This window comes from Coenobita brevimanus, chromosome 86 (genome assembly GCF_032717465.1).
Source record: "Coenobita brevimanus isolate Jiangsu-jjx chromosome 86, ASM3271746v2, whole genome shotgun sequence".
NCBI lineage: Eukaryota > Metazoa > Arthropoda > Malacostraca > Decapoda > Coenobitidae > Coenobita > Coenobita brevimanus.
In genome coordinates, this window is record NC_137039.1 from 21,256,911 (window position 1) to 21,276,652 (window position 19,742).

Genomic DNA, 19,742 nt, shown 5'->3' on the forward strand with positions numbered 1-19,742 from the left:
AAATATTTAACTTACAAATACTGAACAGCACTGTGGAAAAAACGAACAAATAAAAAAGGCAATATTCTGACGCCTATCAGGTAAACTGGTTATAAGACTTTATTTCTTGCTTTAACGTTATTTAATAGTACTTTAAGTTGCACATAAACTTACCAGAACAGTACAGTACTGTAAATATTTAACTAACAAATACTGTGCTACTGTACTCGGGAATGTCTCACTCACTGAATAATTTCCCGCCTAGATCGTCACGTAATCAAAACAAACCGCGCGCTGCGGTGACGTTCGAGGATTTGATCTTTCAAAGGCCTCTCCTGCGTTAATTTGTAGTTTTCATAATGGTTTTTTAATCTTACGTTGTCTTATATGTATCCCAGCCCTTACCGTGTATAATTGCGAGCGCGTTCCGTGAGATCGTGTTCCGTGCGAGTTACCTGTATATATATATATATATATATACAGTATATATATACACGTATATATACAGTATATATATACACGTAAGCCCTTAATTCACGTGAGGGTTACGTTCCCAGACCCTTCGCGTATGTGGTAAATTTGCGTAGCCTATATGTTCTGCCCATGTGTGTACATAATTACGCAGGTGTATTAAATATATTACATCTGAATAATACTGTTTATGTACTACATACACCTTATAAACTATCACAAAGTATGAAAAACAACAAATATGTAAGAAATACAAGCACAGGCATAGGTGGAAACACTTCAGCAGTCTGGTGCCCTAGCCCTCACTACTTCCCGTATGCTACATTCTCCCTGCGAACAGTTGACTCATTCACCCCAAACATATGGTTCCGAGACAGTTCACAGGCGTAGGTGGAGACACTTTAGCACACTCTGGTGCACCAGCCCTCACTGCATCCCGTATGCTACGTTCTGCTTTCTTTATTGTATGAACAGTTGACTCACCTCAAACATACAGTTCCAAGACAATTCACCGTCAAGTCAATTCACCGTCATGGACAAATCCCAGTCATTCTATAAATACTGTATACTTATTATTGATTAATTAATACTTTAATAACTAATTTTCTGGGGAATTTTATAACTCATATAAGTAAAAAAACTAGTGTACTGTACTTGCTAAATAAACTGGAATGTAAATAAATGACGGGGAATCGTCCTGACGGCGAATTGTCGCCGACATTCCTTCCCTAAGTTTGTCCAACACTTTAACTTTCTCTGTCCGAGACATCATTTTAAGAGTCCATTTTGGTGTGTTACCACATGCATCACTAGCACTACGCTTAAGCCCAATGTTGGCAAACAAGGCAAGCAATCACCGGAAGGCAGAAAAATAAGTCACAAATAACGATTTGCGAGTCACGCATGGTTCGACCGTCGGATTCAAACTGACTGTGTGGTGCATGGTAGACCCCTCACACACACACACACACACACACTCACAGGAGTAGACTGTAGCATCAGTCGAGCAGGGCAGTACTCCCGCGGTGGATGGAAAGCTGATGACAGGGAGTGCTGGAGCTCCCGTTTCATCAGCCCTCAGGACTAGTTCCTGACCATCCCCCTTTGCTGAACTTTTTCAGTGTCTCAGTTACACAGAGAGTAGGCCAGCATGCTCTCCAGTACAAATTTCTCTATCTATCTTCACCAAACTACATGCGCAGTACACACTACACTTCCTTTTCCAAAAATAAAAAATCATGGCGTCACAACACACAGCCTCGGAGTCCCCAGGGGGGGGGGGGAACATAAATGCCCCCACCATCCGCGCCTCTCCCGATGACGACTCGAGGTGCCTGGAACCACTGTCTGACTCTCTTCTTCTTCATTTCTGCAACATTCGCGGCCTTTCCTCTAACTTTCGCTCTGTTGAGCACCACCTCTCCTCCTCTAAACCTCACCTTCTTTTTCTAACGGAGACTCAGCTGTCTGAGGCAACTGACAACAGACCCTTTTCTGTATCCTCCTACTTTCTCTATACTCATTTCAAAGCAAAAGGCGGCTGTTGTGTATATATACGCAACAACTTATCTTGCTCTCGTGTTCCTGAACTCGATTCTTCTGAATTCTCTACACTCTGGCTTCGGCTTTCCTGTCATTCTCTGACTAAATATATCTGTGCTGTTTACTTATCCCCTAATTCTACTGCCTATCAAAAATTCTTCAACTATCTTACTTCTACGATGGAACACATTCTATCCATTTCTCCTTTCTCTGAAATCTCCATTCTAGGAGATTTCAATGTTCACCACCACCTTTGGCTCTCTTCTCCTTACACGAATCCACCTGGTGAACAAGCCTACATCTTTTCTATCCTTAATGACCTAGAGCAGCTTGTACAGCACCCTACCCGTACCCCTGACCGCCTTCGAAAGAGCTCCAACATACTTGACCTCTTCCTCACAACTAATCCATCTGCTTACTCTGTTAATCTTTTCTCTCCGTTGGGCTCCTCCGATCACAACATTATTACCTTAACCTGTCCTATCACTCCGGTACGGCCTGTGGACCCTCCAGGGAAACGTCATCTGTGGCATTTTGGAGCCGCGGACTGGGAGGCCCTCAGGCAGTACTTCTTTGATTTTCCCTGGAATGATTATTGCTTCCGTGGCCAGGAGCCATCTGAGTGTGCCTTGCGCATTACGGAAGTTATTCTCTCGGGCATGGAAGCATACATTCCTTTCTCATATCCTCTGACTAACGCAAGAAAGCCTTGGCTTAATCACGCTTGTTCTAATGCTGTCCGCAACAAGGAAAGGGCCTACAAAAGGTACCAGAGCCAACCCACCCCTGAATCACATCATCTTTACGTTTCTGCCCGGAATCGTGCTAAGTCTGTTCTTCGCTCTACTAAAAATAATTTAATCCATACTAAATGCTCTCAACTCTCCAACTCAAATTCTTCCCGCTCCTTCCGGCACCTTGCCAAAAATAATTTCTAACAACTTTACCTTATCATCCTTCCCTCCTCTTTTCTACTCTGATGGTTCTGTAGCTATTTCTTCTACTGATAAAGCAGATCTCTTCGCACAGACTTTCTCCTCCAATTCCACCTTAGACAATTCCGGTGCTGTTCCTCCATCACTTCCCCCCTCTGACTTCCTCATGGCTGACATTAAAATTTCTTCAGTTGATGTATTTTCTGTCATCACTGGCCTCAGTACTAACAAGGCATATGGGCCTGATGGGGTCCCTCCTGTTGTTCTCAAGAACTGTGCTTCTGTGCTTACACCCTGCCTAGGCAAACTCTTTCGCCTTTGTCTGTCAACTTGTACCTTTCCTTCTTGCTGGAAGTTTGCTCTCATTCAGCCAGTCCCAAAGAAGGGTGACCACTCCCAACCCTCCAATTATCGTCCAATTGCTTTAACGTTCTGTATTTCAAAAGTTTTCGAGTCAATTCTCAATAGAAAAATTTCAAGGCATCTTTCCTATCACAACCTTCTTTCTGATCATCAGTATGGGTTCCGTCAGGGACGCTCCACTGGCGATCTTCTCACCTACCTTTCAGACTCCTGGTCATCCTCCTTTCGCGACTTTGGCGAAAGCTTTGCCATTGCACTTGACATCTCAAAGGCTTTCGATCGAGTCTGGCATAAATCTTTAATTTCCAATCTGCCCTCCTACAGTTTCTATCCTTCTATCTGTGCCTTCATCGCTAGCTTCCTTTCTGGTCGTTCTGTAGCCGCTGTTGTAGACGGCCATCGTTCTTCTCCTAGATCTATCAACAGTGGTGTTCCTCAGGGATCTGTCCTATCACCAACTCTCTTCCTTTAATTCATCAATGATCTTCTAAGCTGTACATCTAACCCTATCCACTCATACGCTGATGACTCCACCCTTCGCCTTTCTATTTGGTTCCCGCAACGCCCATCTCAACAGTTACTTCAACAAACAAGGGATGAGGCTATGGCACACCTAATGTCTGACTTGGCTCGTATCTCTGACTGGGGTAAAAATAATATGGTTGTTTTTAATGCATCTAAGACTCAGTTCTTACACCTATGAACCCGACAAAATCTTCCACAGGTATACCCATTAATGTTTAATAATATTCAGCTTAATCCTGCATCATCCTTGAACATGCTCGGGGTTTCATTTACTCGGGACTTATCTTGGAAAGATCATATTACATCTCTTGTAAAATCTGCTTCCAAGAGATTGGGTGTGCTAAGCCGACTCCGCTCTTTCTTTACCCCTGCACAATTGTTGACTCTATACTGGGGTTTTATCCGCCCCTGTGTGGAGTACAACTCATGTGTGGGGAGGCTCCCCACATACAGCCCTTCTCAACTGGGTGGAGTCAAAGGCTTTTCGTCTCATTAACTCTCCTCCTCTTACTGACTCCCTTCAACCTCTGTCTCTTCGCCGCACTGTTGCATCTTTATCTCTTTTCTATCGCTACTTTAATAGTCACTGCTCCTCTGAACTGTCTGCTTGCATTCCTCCACCTCTACGACGGGCGCGTAGCACCCGTCTGGCAGCAAACTCTCATCCCTTTTCTGTCCAACTCTCTAATGCAAGAGTTAACTGTTACTCCCAGTATTTCATTTATGCAACAGGTCAGCTCTGGAACTGTCTCCCTCTGTCTGTATTTCCTGCTGCCTATGATCCAGTCTTTCAAATGCAGTGTGTCCAGGCATCTCTAAATGATCGGATCTTGAATTTGGCTCTCTATTGTATTTTGTTTTTCTCTTTGAGGGAACTGTTACTGCAGGCTCATGGCCTTTGGTTCCTTCTTCCTCGCATAATATATGTATGCACACGAGCAGCAGGTAGGCATTTTTATATTTTTTTTATTTCTCCAGTATACTGAAATTATTTATTTGAATACAATAATTTTGTTTTAGTTATTGTATGAAAAATTCGTAGATAACCGAAATCGCGTGAAAAAAGTTCGCATGAATTAAGGGATTACCTGTATATATATATATATATATATATATATATATACAGTATATATACTGTACATATGAAGAAGGGAAGGCAGAAAAAGTCTGTTATGAATCATTATCCTGTTGAATGAAGATGATATTTACAAGGCATTTTTCTATCCTTTGTGTGTATGTACAGCACATCTTGAATACATACCTCTGATTTCCACAGCAGTTCTTCATGACTTGCATTATATTTTAGTGTGCATCCCTCATTACACCTCAGCATTCAAGAGGGAGAGATGGTTATTCTCGGACAAGTTAAAGTGGCCAGAGTATAGGTAGTGATAGAACAATAAGCTGCAACGGCCATACCACGTTGAGTACACCGCTTCCCGTCCGATCAGCGAAGTTAAGCAACGTTGGGTCTGGTTAGTACTTGGATGGGTGACCACCTAGGAACACCAGATGCTGTTGGCATAACGTTCTCCCTACGTGTGTGGGGTTGGTGGAGGATTAGTGCCCCTCCCTGCAAAACAATTAACTCTAAGCCCTTGGCCACCCCGTCTGGGATACGTGGCATCTGGCAATGAATGAATGAAAAGCAACAGGATGAGGGCAACTAACTGAGTGGCTGATAAAGCACTTGCTTAATAATCATCTCCAAGGATTAGTGGAGAGGGAAATCTTGAATCATCATGGCAAGGCATGGCTTACAGCCTGCTTCCCTAATGGAGAACTGTAGTTCTTCAGTGGACCAGTCATAGGATGGATGATGAAATGATTATGATGCTTCACCACTCACCTCTTTCAATGACTTGTCTACAGTTCTCGGAATGTGACTAAAATTAACTACATAGGTAATGTGCTGTAACTTAATCACTTTCTACCAACTTACCAATACAAGAGAGAGCAATCCCATAACGATATGCTTGTTGTGTAAAGTTGGGAACACTGCAGAAACGCTGGATTGTTGAAGGCATCTGAAAAGCATAACATACCGTATACAGTAAGCAATGTCAACAATGTTCGTAATTTATGAAATCATTAAATTAACTATGGTCTGACAAATCTTAACTGGCGGCTAGGGTGTGGCGCGACCCTCTGTACAGTGGTGCCACATTTCCCAAACCCGCGATGTGAAACGGCTGTTACATTTGTAAAAGGCATCACAAATACGATAATCACATATGAATACAATGTTAACGTGAGTATTATAATATCTGAAAGAACAGTAAACTTATTATGCATAAAATATTTTCATGACAATACAGAAACGTGGCATAAATTTTTTACAGTGTTGCTAAAAAAAAAAAATGTAGTCACCTTTATTGGCTTTTACCGTATTTCTGGCGTGGGTAATAATGTCACAATAATGATTATAACATAATATGTAGGAACATAAGTAAAAATATGCCAATTTCTTAGTAATAAAAAATAATACATTTAATCCTCGTGAGCGGCAACACTCAGACCCAGTCTGACCCGGCCACAGCCTCTCATCCATAGATGTGAGAGAGAGAGAGAGAGAGAGAGGGGGGGAAGGCAGGCCAGGGGAGGTGTTGAGGGAAAGATGGAGGGAGGGAGTGAAGGAAGGAAGGAAGGAGTGACAATAAAAATAAATCATGAAGCCGCACCAGCAAGGTCATCTGGTGACAAATATAAAACAATAATAAATATTTCTAAATATAATTAGATATAATATAAAATAAAGAAATGAAATCGTCAGTTTATAAGTCACTCATAAAAGAAACAAAATTCCTCAGGGTGATGCAAATCTCCTCCAGGAGAGAGAGAGAGAGAGAGAGAGAGAGAGAGAGAGAGAGAGAAGGCAGGCCAAGGGAGGTGCTGAGGGAGATATGGAGGAAGGGAGGGAAGGAAGGAAGGAAGGAGTGATTGAATAAAAAGAAATCATGGCACCGCACCAGTGAGGTCATCTGGCGACAAATGTAAAACAATAATAAATAATTTTAAATATAATTAGATATAATATAAAGAAATGAAATCATAAGTTTATAAATCACTCATAAAAGAAACAAAATTCCCCAGGGTGATGCAAATCTCCTCCAGGAGAGAAAGAGAGAGAGAGAGGTGGGGGAAGGTAGGCCAGGGGAGGTGTTGAGGGAGAGATGGAGGAAGGGAGGGAAGGAAAGAAGAAAGGAGAGAGTGATTGAATAAAAACAAAGCATGACGCCACATGAGCGAGGTCATTTGGTGACAAATGTAAAACAATAGTAAATATTTTTAAATATAGTTAGATATAATAAAAAAATAAAGAAATGAAAGCATAAGTTTAAAAGTCACTAATAAAAGAAACAAAATTTCCCAGGGTGACGCACATCTCCCCCACAAGAGAGAGAGAGAGAGAGAGAGAGGGCATCGCGCGTATGGAAAATGGCAACACTGTACAGAGCTTCGTGCCCCACCTTAGCCGCCAGTTAAGATTTTGTCACACCATAGTACATCATAATGGTTCAAAAGAACACAAACTACCAGATTCAGCAGCCTCTCAACAGAATACAGCAAACTTTAAATTACTTCACCTACCCTTACCAAACTTTTCTTCAGAAAACATTACCAATTACAATCAAGGCATTGTGTAATACAGTGTGCCAAGTGCCAACACAGCCAAACCCTCCTCTGTTCAGTGAAGTATGGATGTAACACGTTACTGGAAGTACAGTAAAACCTCGATAAGTTGACCCAGCAGAAAGTGGAATTTCCGGTACCGGTAAGGCAAACTCTGACCGAGGTGTGCCTTTGTGTTCATTCAAAGGGTTACATTTTAGCTTCTTATATTCCAAGTGCTACCTTTTAGTTTATTATATTCCAAGTGTTACATTTTAGTTTAAATGATTGTAAAGTGGAGGAAACAGGCACAGAACTTTACATAACTGACTGTTGCACCCCTCCAACTATGCAACCTCCTATACTATAAGTAGCGTCGACAGGGGTAATTCGGACCATCAAGTGGTCCAGGTTGATTTGGTACACCTTCCTATTTTGGTCACTGGTATCTGGATATGAAACATATATGCAGTTTTGAACACCCAGTGTAGTAAAGCAACTATTTTCACATTTACAGGGCAATTATAAATGTAAAATTTGATGTGTTACAGAACTGAGGAACCAGAAAGGAAATATGACGAAAAAGGCAAAAAACAAACTTGTTGGTGAACTTTGTGTACACAGTCAGCACTTTTGACAAACTTTGTTCCTATGCAAAACTGAATGGGTCAATCTCTACAAAAATAGTCATACACCGTATATATAATAGTTTGTTGCTTCTAATTTCACATAAAACAATAAGAAAAGCTCTGGCTCTTTTTTTTTTTTTTTTTTTTTTTTTTCAGCATAATCACACCAGTCAAAATTCAACGCTGGAGTGATTGTGGTCCAGCTCTATTATCAAACTAATGAGTTAGATTTTGAAGACATCCTTGCTGCTGCAGTTAGGAGGCCTCCAGTAAGATCCAATGCGGCTGCTTCTGGGAAGAAGGTTCGAAGGAAAATAATTCCAGTAGCAAGGGTTATAACAAATGATGAATTTATAGAGGAAATGGAAAAAAGAGAGAAAATGAAATGCTGAAAAAAAATCAGGTCAGGGAAAGAAAAGGATGACTGAAGAAGTCAAGAACAATGATGTAGAGGAAGAAGGACTAACACCAATAGTATCCTACATTGAGAGTGAAGAGGAGCCAGGCAGAGAGAGATCAGAGGTGGAGAAACATGAAACAGAGAAGTGAATAGGAAAATACTATTCAGATATACAGAGAAACATGCCTGTGAATAAATACTATGCAGTGTACTTTGACAAAAAGTATTATGTTGGAAGGGTGACAGATATTAACAATGATGTAGCCCCGAAGTTCTTGTATAACATGCCAAATACCATTCATTTTGACTGGCCTCTAAGGGATGACATCTCTTCTGTTCCCAGAAAATTTATTTTTCATGGTCCCTTGGACATAATGGGCACAGTGCTTTTCACTTTTTCAATTACAGGGCTTAAAAATGCATACATGAGCAGCAAGTGCTATGTAGGTAAATCAGCATAGGTAGGTACCTACCTAAATGAACCAATTAGCAGTTTTTTTGTTTTTTTTTAACTCACTGTGTCCCGTTGACATATATATATACGTCCAAACGTTTTGTCATTGTGACTCCCCCTGACATATATATACATCCAAATGTTTTGTCACCATGACTTCTGTTGACGTACATAAACGCGCGGCAATTGCAAGGTCCATCATTTGCACATTTTTCAAATTACTGTACATGCATGATTTTTGGTACGTATTCCCAGGATACCTTCCTTTACCAGATGCCAGGCGGGGACAATGCCTTACCCCGCATGACCTCTCCCCTCTCCCGCATGCCATTATCTCGGCAACTCACCTGTTACCAGAGACCTGGCCAGTAAAGATATGTCGCGCCACAGTATGAAATTCAAGGGCAGAGTGATTCCCCAATCGATGACAATGCAGAGGACAAAGTTCACGCAGCATCAGAGGAAGAAACAGCCAGAAATGATGATCAGGTAATGTCACCAAAAAAGGTGTGGTATGTTGATGCGTCTGGTAAGTGAAACAATGCTTATACTGCCTATATTGCTGTGTGAAAACCAATAATCTCTTGTTCTACATATAAACTCATACCAAATACATAAATACCTTTTATGAGTGGTTTGGAATAGTTACCCCTCCCATAGAACACATTTTCTCTGAAGCCAGCCCCATAGAATATACAGCAAGGGCATTGTTACTAGTACTGACATTTTAAACCTCAGGTGAGCAGTTTCTCTATGAATTTTTGATGTTTCTCACAAAAAGCGAAGGTTTTAGCCCCCCCCCCCAAAAAAAAAAATTGAAAACCTGTCGGGATTGGGGGAGGTCACTAGTTAAAAATCTGCCAGGATTGGGCAGGTTAATGGGCAGTGAAATTTTACCTTTTTGCTTGTTGGAAAAGCTTAGCTATTTTTAAAAGGCAATAGTTTGAACTTCAACCAGGAGAAAATGATAATGGGAGGAGACTAAAGGATATGTCACAAGAGGAGGTTGTGCATTTGTAACTTGTACTTCAAACACAGAGATGCACATAAACATACATGGTATAGGGGGAATGGGGATCGTGTTGAAAGAAGCCTGACTGACTACATGCTCGTAGAGAGGTCGATGATGGGAATGGTTGCTGATACAAGAGCCGTGAGAGGACGATGTGGAGGTCTGTCAGATCATATGATTGTGGTATGCAAGATCAAGCTGAGAGGAATGAGGTGGATCAGGAGGGAAACGAGCAGTCAGGGAGAGAGAATGAAAGTTGAGACACTGAGGATCAAAGAAATGGCAGATAATTACAGGACCAGAGCAGAGGAGGAGTTAGAATTACTGAATTGGAATGAAATGAATCTGGACAGCCTGTGGAATGCATACAGAGATTGCTTAGTTAGGAATGCTAAAGCGGTGTGTGGTGTGGCAAGAGTAACAACAAAGAACGGTACAGCATGGTGGGATGAGGTAAAGAGAGCGGTGGAGGAAAAGAGGAAGAAGTGGCTAAAGTGGTTACAGAACAGCCATTCAGTTGAAATAAGAACTGAATATTTTGAGAGCAAGAAGCACGTAAAGAGACTAGTGAAGAGGAAAAAGGAGGAGGTAAATGAGGATCTAGGAAGAAAAATGAATGCGAATTACCGGTACTCTGAAAATAGAAAGTAATTCTGGAAAGAGGTGCGGAAAAGTAGAAGTGAAAGCGGAAAGAAATGTGACGGTGTGAAGGATGTAGGTGGGATTATTAACCCATGGAGATGAAGTAAGGACCACATGGAAAGAATATTTTGAAAGCCTGATGAATGGGAATAGAGAGAGCAGAGCGGCTGTAAACATTATTGATTTTGGGGGTGTGCAGAGCAGGAATGCAGTACCAGGAGACATGACACTCGCACAGATGAAGAGTGCTGTGAAGCGGCTGAAAAATGGGAAAGCAGCTGGGGTTGATGAGGTGTATGCTGGGATGCATACACTTTATCTTCTTGGAGATACGTAAGAAGGCATGGATGAGTGAAACTGTGCCTGCACAGTGGAAGAATGCTGTGATTGTATCCCTGTACAAAAACAAAGGTGAGCGAAGTGAGTGCAAGAATTACTGAGGCATAAGTTTATTGAGTGTGGTAGGGAAGGTATATGGAAGAATTATTAGAGAAAGTAAGAGAGATATTAGAAGTCCTAGTGAGTGATGAACAGGGTGGCTTTAGGAGTGACAGAGGATGTGTGGACCATATATTTGCAGTGAGACAGATAGCAGAGGCTTGTGAGAAGGACCTTAACCCGAGGCGTCCCGTCAACGTATGGGTACGTTGCAACATTATGTAACTGCCAGTTCCGACGACGTACTGGTACGTCGCGCAATTGCAAGGTTCATAATTTGCACAATTTTCAATTTTCACGTGTGAGTTTTGGTTCGTATACACGGGACACCTTCCTCTATTCCTCTACAAGATGCCAGGCAGGGACAATGCCTTACACCGCATAACCTCCCCCCCCCCGCACGCCATTGTCTCGGCAATTCCTGTTGCCAGTGACCTGGCCAATAAAGACATTCAGGGCCAGAGTGATTCCCCAATCGATGACAATGTGGAGGACAAAGTTTATGCATTAGAGGAAGAAACAGTTAGAAATGATGATCAGGTATTGTCGCCAAAAAAGGTCAGGTATGTTGATGAGTTAGTGAGTGAAACAATGCTTATAATGCCTATATTACTGTTTGAAAACCAATATACTCTTGTACTACATATAAATTCGTACCAAATAAATAAATAAATACCGTTTATGAGTGGTGTGGAATAGTTACCCTCCCACAGAACTCGTTTTCTTTGGAGCCAGCCTGACAGAAAACCCAGTAAGGTAAGGAGGTACTGCTACCTGTATCGAGTATTTTAAACCTCAGGTGAACGATTTCTCTAAGAATTTTTGATGTTTCTCACTAAAAGCAGAAGTTTTAGCAAAAAAAAAATTTTCCAAAATAGCTCGGGATTGGGGGGTATCGGAGGTGTGAAATCGGTTGGGATGTGACGGGTTAAGGTGTTTATGGCATTCATGGATCTGGAAAAAGCATATGACAAAGCGGACAGAGAAGGATTGTGGAAAGCTTTGCGCATGTACGGCGTAGAGGGTAAGCTGCTAGGTGCCGTCAAGAGTTTTTATGATCGTAGTGAAGCATGTGTAAGGGTTGCTGGGCATCTAAGCGAATGGGTCATGATCGGTGTGGGCGTGCAACAAGGTTGTTCAATGTTCCCATGGCTGTTCAATATATATATGGATGGGGTGATGAGAGAAGTAAAAACATGAGTGATGGAGAGATGGATGGTGTTGGTAGTGAATGGTGATGGATGGAATATTTCAAATTTGTTGCATGCTGATGATGCAGCACTGTTTGTAAGTACCGGACAAGAACTTGGTAGGCTAGTGCAGAGTTTTGCTGATGTTTGTAAACATCGTGCCTTGAGAGTAAATGTAGAAAAAAGTAAAGTGATGGTTGCTGAGAAAGAAGGTGACTCCCAGTGTGATGTAACAGTGTGATGGTTACTGAGAAAGAAGGTGACTCCCAGTGCGATTTAACAGTGTGATGGTTACTGAGAAAGAAAGTGGCTCCCAGTGCGATGTAACAGTGAATGGACAGTAACTGGAATTGATGAGAGTTCAAATACCTGGGTACAGTGATAGAAAAGAGAGGAAAATGTGCAAAAGAAGTTGAAAGTAGAGTGACATAAGGAAGAAAAGTAGCTGGTGCAATGAATCCCTTGATAAGCAACAGAGGCTTGAGTGTTGCAGCTGCATGAGGCTTACATGAAGGAGTGTTAGTGCCAACTTTAACATATGAATGTGAGACTGTGGTGTGGCATGAAAATGAAAAGTTAAGAGTAAGAGCAGTGGAGATGGGACTGCTGAGGAATGTATGTGGAGTACAGAGGGTGGATAGGATACGAAATACAGAAATGTGATTCATGAAAGATGCATAGTGAGGAAGTCAGTGTACACCAGAATTGAAGAGAATGTACTGAGATGGTATGGTCATTAGGATGGGTCAAAAATTTAAAATTCGACAAAACATGGCCAATGGCCATACCACGTTGAGTACACCGCTTCCCATCCGATCAGCGAAGTTAAGCAACGTTGGGTCTGGTTAGTACTTGGATGGGTGACCGCCTGGGAACACCAGATGCTGTTGGCATAACTCCCTACGTGTTAAGTGGGGTTGGTGGAGGATTAGTGCCCCTCCCTGTAAAACAATTAACTCTAAGCCCTTGACCACCCTGTTTGGGATACATGGCGTCTGGCAATGAATGAATGGCTATTTTGATGACCTATAGTATGTTTTCACATGAACTAATTGTGTTTTTAAAAATGAGTCAGTGGTACTCCAGCAACTTTCAATTTAGTTTTTACGGCATGGACGCTCAAAGCATTCAGTAATTACCAGTGACTGGCACTCTATAAATGATAACCCATTGTTTTGCATTTCTATTACCAACTACAGGAACTGGTACTGGTTTACATTTTTAAATCTTGTATGAGCTGGCATATTTTACTGGAATCATGGCCAGTTGCGGCACACGAGAAAGCACGAAAGACTCTGTTTTCGGTTCATCATGCAGTCTTCCGGTAAATCGGTTGCCCACTAGCTGTAATGTCATAAGGGCATATTTGGAACATAAATTCACAAATCCGTCACTGAGCACCCAAGCCTATGAGGAAACTGTTGCCCTTGAAGTAGGAGGAATTACAAAAAAGCTTCCATCTCAGCTATTCATTACACTAGTGTTATTATTGTGGAACTCCTGTTAGCAAAGGCACAGGAGCTTAGGAAGTATCCAGTGAGCAAAAGGACTTCCAACACCTACAAAGAGAAACTCGCCAGCTTTGAGACCTTATTTGACATTAGTCGTTGCAAATGTTTCAAAAACTTCAGTGCACATAAGAGGTCTGAGTAACAGTGCGCTCGAGCAGACAAGATATCACCTGAGGAATGGCCTTTCTGGGTTGACCAAAATGGTTGCAGAAAAATGTATATTGGTGGAATAGACCGGAAGAAGACAGCACAAAATAAGTGTGCAGCAAATAGAGTGATGAAAGGGAAGCTCTATGAAGAGTCCACTAAAGATAATAAGCAAAATAATGAAGATATAATGACAGCATGTACTGATGAAAGTGATGCCTGTGATGAACAATATGATCAATATGCTGATGATGATACTGCGGAAGTAGATGGAAGCAAACAGTCAGAATAGTGTTAGAACAGATGAGTCTATCCTGAGCTAAGTCGTGTAGCTGATCGAAGTCAAGTATGCAACAGAGACATCTGCTCCATTGTGAATGCAGCACTGGAAGATATGAATATTCTTTGTGAAGAAAATAAAGTTGATCTCACTAAACTCCGCCATCAGAGAAAATACTGGAGAGATATCGCATTACAACAGCATAAAAATAACTTGAAGGAGATCGTTTGCATCAGTTTCGATGGAGAAATTGATCAGACTCTTGAGACAACCCTAGATGGCCAGAGAATCGTGAAGGAAGATCACTACTTAGTACTGTAGTTGCTTTCCTGACGCCGTTTACATCGACCATGTTTCTCCTGAAAGTGGAAGAGCAGCAGATATTGCTAAGGAAGTCATGAATGTCATTCAAGAAACAGATTCAGCAGATTCATTGCAAGCTATCGTCCGTGATGGGACAAATGTCAATCCTGTACTGAAAGGAGAAATCGGGTGATCCGTGAGCTTGAAACACAGCTTGGTAGACCACTACAGTGGCTTGTTTGTTTGGTGCACCTAATTGAAATCATTTTCCGAAGGTATATCAAGGCAGTTGATGGTCTGACAAAAGGTCCACGACGCTGCAGAGGAGAAGTTGGTCAATCGCTTGAATCTGACCCAAAAGATCTTCCAGTTGTTGGATATGAACGTGTTGCTGGAAAAACTTGCATTTTACCAAAAGGAGTTGTAAGTGATCCTAGTAAAGATCAGGGCTACCTGTACCATGCATGTTTGGCAGTGCAATTGCCAAGTGGAGATACTAATGAAGGTGTGGGACCATCTGCACAACCAGGACCGCTAAATCACGCCAGGTGGCTTACGAAAGCTTATCGCGTACTGCGACTTTACATGTCAAAGGAGTAACCATCACTAACCCTAAAACATCTCGTTTCATTCATTGTGAACTACTATGCTCCTGTGTGGTTCAGGGTGAAAGCCAACAGCTTGCATCAGGATGGAGCCAAAAATTTCTTCTTCATGGTGGAGTTCCTTCAAAAGCTGCAGTTGGAGGATCAGGCGATCATTCGCCCTGTGCTTGCCAGTAACAGCTACTTCTGTCACCCATAGAACATCCTGTTGTCGGCTGTTGCTGATGAACATGTTGGCGTAAACTTAATGACGATCAAGTTGTTGAAACAGGCACAGATGAATGAGAATGATGACCAAGCCTCAGTTAGAATATCTGAAAAATCAGTACCGAAGATAAACTTCGATGCCAAGAAGTACACTGAGCAGGTAGAGCTTTCTTCTGCCACAGTGCCTCCATCGCTCAAGAATAGCGTGGACCAAATGGACGAAAGCCAACCCATCGTACTGGACGTGTACCCTTGCCATCCCCAAAAAGTTGAATGCTGCATCAATGACGTCACATCCACCACAAGGTACCACAAAGTATTTGGGCATGAATCATTTCATGGTTTGCTCGTCCAATGTAAGCGATCTCGCAGTTTGTTCCCGAAGCGTGAAATTAAACAAGACTTTTGACGTGTTCAACTGATCATGCCATTTCTATTGTTCTTTTTCATCAAATAATGACTTTCATATGATTTGAATACGTTTATTTCAAATGTTACTTTTATTTTTATTACTGAAATTTAACACAGATATTGCATTTTAGTTCATACAGAAAAATAGCATGTGTTTCTAAGTTTTTTGAGAAATACAGTAACTCTGTTTTTTTATCCCAGTTGTTGGAATGGGCACATATATATAGAAACATTCTTTTTGTAGCATTATTGTCATTGTAAAGGAGCACCATTCTGACTATGTTTCAACCTGGCATCCCTAAGTTGGTTCCTTTTCGACCTGCCCTAATGGTCACGTGGAAAGAATGGAAAACAATAGAGTGGTGCAAAAGGTATATCTGAGCGAATTCAAAGGAGGGAGGAGGCGAGGTAGGCCAAGGAGAAGGTGGAGAGATAAGGTGGATGAATGTGTGAGGAAGAGAGGTTTGGCAGTTAGTAAGGCTAGGGAACTGACAGGAGATCGAACCAGATGGATGAATGTTGTGAAGAGAAGTGCATGATCAGGGATTTTGGCACCCCTTTTAACATGGCAGCATCTGGATTGACTCGTATCAGATATGATTGTGTGAAGCTACAGAACGGGGTGATGTTTTTGGCATATCCAATAGAGCCAGGATTCTGGGGGCTCGAATGATGAATGAATGGAAGCATGGCCCATTGGACTGGGCAAATTTGGGCTGTCTGGACATTGCTACTCCTCACCCCTGCCCTAAGGTGGGAAAGGAGGTCCGGATAATGATGATGATGATGATGATGATTCAACATGTGAACAGAAAACCATTCTGTAATCAATTTAAACTTTATTTTTTTCAGGCTAACAACAGAAGATTTTATTTAGGCTAACCTCAGATTTTTATTTTTCAGCTAAAGGAGCACCTAGAACTCAGTAGGTTAACTGAGCTAAGAAATATAACCAAGGAAACTAATTAGCTAGCTACCTAAGAATATAGGCCCATGCGTTTTTTTTTGTGGTCCATAATCACCCCTTAGTGTTGACCATATCACCCCATTTTTGTTGCACAATATGATCCACATTTCCAGGTATGTAACTACTGTATATAAATTGAATAGGGAAATAACTGAAATTATATTGCCATACAGGTTCTGATCCACTTATGTTTATATTAAACTTTGGCCCTTGTGGTTCAACATATATGGAAACTAAATAAAAGTTTGCCAAAATCCGGTCCAAATCACCCCTGTCGACACTATATATCTCAAACCCCCATGTATGGGACATCCAGGACCCCCCCCCCATTTAAAAAAACATCCTTGAGATGGAAAGGTTAAGGGTTAAGGAGACATAGGACCACCGTTAAAATTTAAAAAAAAGTTTTAACCTACCTTTGATATGATTCAGTGACTTTGAAAGGGTGTACATAAACGCATTTTTGAACATGAAGAGGATCCATGATTACATAAAGGATAGGTAATATGATTACATAAAGGATAGGTAAGGTTACATAAGGATATGTTTGGTTAGGCTGGCACAAAATAGGTTAGGTTAGGATATACAGTAGTCCCTCATATAACTTGACATGCAGTAACCGGACGTGTTCATTATCAGGATGCTGGACCTCGGCTCTATTAAACCACTGTCCGAATTTACTTGCTATTATCCGGACGTAAAAGTCCCCAAGAACTTCGGCTGACCAGTTGATATGTTCAAACATTTAGTATCGTGGCCTCTGGGCTCAAGCTGTGAACAGGAAGTAGGCCGTAACCTACAATCAGAGCTAAAATATCCGTCTGCCCCCGCACCGAATGGACAGTTATGCACTTGTCCGATGACTCACAATGCACCTCCAGCACCCAAGTAATATGACTGTAACCCACAGGCAGTGTCAAAACATCCATACACATCCCCACTGAATGTCCAAAGTCACACAGCCACCACGCTAAGTCTTTTCTAACTGCCACTGAGACTGGAACACAGACCGCAAGCCACAAGCACGTGTTCGGTGACAGCGGCTGTCCGCCTCTCTACCAAATGTCCAAAGTCCCCTGGTCACCGCGAGTTGTTTCTGCATGGCCACTAGGAGTCTAACAGACCACAAGCGACGAGCAAATGTATGGGAAAAGCGCCTGTCTGCCTCATGACAGGTCTAAATCCTGCCCACAGCCTCACTTCTCTCCCCCTTCCATCCCTCCTCCATACCCTCCTGGCACCCCCTCTCACTCCCTCAGTCCCTAACCTCCTCTGTGGTAATAACACTGATTTGTGAGTTTTTAATTTTATTTTTAATTTATCTGACTACTGTTGGCCATATCGAAATTCTGCAAAATTCACATGAAAGCCCATGAAATTCTGCATCTAGACATATGCTTAACTCTTGGAAGGTGCTACAAAATTTTGCACCAGGCTGGTGGGAAGTTATATGCAGGTAAGTTTTACTCCTGATCACTTCATTCTCACTCCATTTCTGTGCTTTTACTTATCAGTTTTATTATTTTTATTAGCTTATCTTACAGTATAAACACCAGTGAAGATGATGGTACACAATTTACACCAATACAGTAATCCCTCCAATATCCGATGCAATAGAGCCAAAGGCGTGTCTGGAAATTAGGTTTGTCTGGAAACTGGGAAAATGCCTCCTGGACAGGTACTTATGGATTCTAACTCAGCCTAACTCAGAAAATCACCTACATAACTCCCTACCGAACATGCATAGCACCTATTTAAGACCCTATTCACAAATTTAGGGACAGAAACCATGCAATAAATGAAAAGGAACCAGAGAATGAGGAATTAGAAGTGAGCATGGAAAATATTTAGCAGCGTACAGGGTATTTACATCACGTCCATGGCTGTAACGAAGATTAACCTGCCTTCTCTAAGGCTCTGGCAGAGGTGAAAATGCTCTCGAAGCACGTACAGTAATCCAGTGTTGTGCTGCACTTAATCCTTTGCACTGCAAATTATAACTGTTTAACAATGCACATTCTGTGCTTACTTGCGCCATGCCAGTTGCAGCATGCCAACGTTGCTGTCTGCACTTAATCCTTTGCACTCTGAATTCTTATTTCTAAACACTGCACAACACTATAAATTCCCACGCGGTCTAGTGGCGAGGTATTGCAGTTTATTACTATTTATTCACAAAAACGAGCATGTCCGGCAGCCACTGCGACGAGCTTCTCGTCACGATGGTAGTTAGCCAGGAACTGGGGAGGGGAGGAGGAAGCAGGGGGCCGCTTTACTATGAGCAAAAACACAGTTGTTCGGGGCCGCCTAAATTTCAGATTTTTTGTTTTTGCTTTTATACGTTTTTGGCCATTTTTGGGTTCCGAGGGCCCGGGCCCAAAATGTCTGGACATTGGGGTGTCCGGGAATTGGGCGTTCCGTTATTACAGGGATTACTGTATAACCAATTTCCGGTGGCATATTTGACAGTGGAAAATGGTAGATTACTAACGGAGAAGGGAGAAAAAGTAAGCAGATGGAGAGAACACTTCAAGGAATTGTTGAGCATAGAGAATGGAAGTAATGCGAGTATAAGTGGCTGGGAAATGGCTGGGAGGAGGGAGGTGAGAAGACAGGAAGAAATCAGTAGGATAGAAGTTGTGGAAGCAATGAAGAAAGTCAAGTTGGGGAAAGCCACAGGAATTGATGGAGTGTGTGGTGAAATGCTGAAGCATGGGGGAGATAGTAGTAGAATGGATGTGGAAGATTGGCCTGGGAGGAAGGTAGAGTCCCGGAGGATTGGAAGTCAGGTATAATTATTCCTTTGTACAAAGGAAAAGGGGAAAAAGAAGTGTGTGGTATTCATAGGGGCATTTGTCTTCTTAGTGTAATAGGAAAAGTGTATGGTAGGATACTTATTGACAGAGTTAGGGAAATAACAGATGAATTAGTTGGAGAAGAGCAAGGAGGCTTTAGGAAGGGAAGAGGTTGGGTAGATCAGATATTCATTCTCAGATATTTAGTGGAAAAGTTTCTAGAGATGGGAAAGAAGTTGCATGTGGCCTTCATGGATTTGGAGAAAGCATATGACAGGATGGATAGACAAGGATTGTGGAAAGTATTAAGAATATACGGAGTAA

General features: G+C 41.9%; 1 protein-coding gene and 2 non-coding genes across 3 annotated transcripts in view; 2 read left to right on the forward strand and 1 right to left on the reverse strand.

Annotated features, from left to right (window-relative positions):
• Positions 1-5,842, reverse strand: part of LOC145410597 (uncharacterized) — a 218,660-nt gene extending 212,818 nt beyond the window's left edge. Inside the window, exon 1 of the mRNA XM_080280711.1 lies at positions 5,758-5,842. Coding sequence (XP_080136837.1) covers positions 5,758-5,842 — 85 coding nt within the window. The remainder of the gene's footprint in view (positions 1-5,757) is intronic.
• On the forward strand, positions 5,221-5,339 carry LOC145410880 (5S ribosomal RNA). The gene has a single exon (XR_013899332.1). It is a non-coding gene; the product is annotated as a 5S ribosomal RNA (ribosomal RNA).
• A 7,124-nt stretch (positions 5,843-12,966) lies between the features above and the next one.
• Positions 12,967-13,085, forward strand: LOC145410873 (5S ribosomal RNA). The gene has a single exon (XR_013899325.1). It is a non-coding gene; the product is annotated as a 5S ribosomal RNA (ribosomal RNA).
• Positions 13,086-19,742: the final 6,657 nt, after the last annotated feature.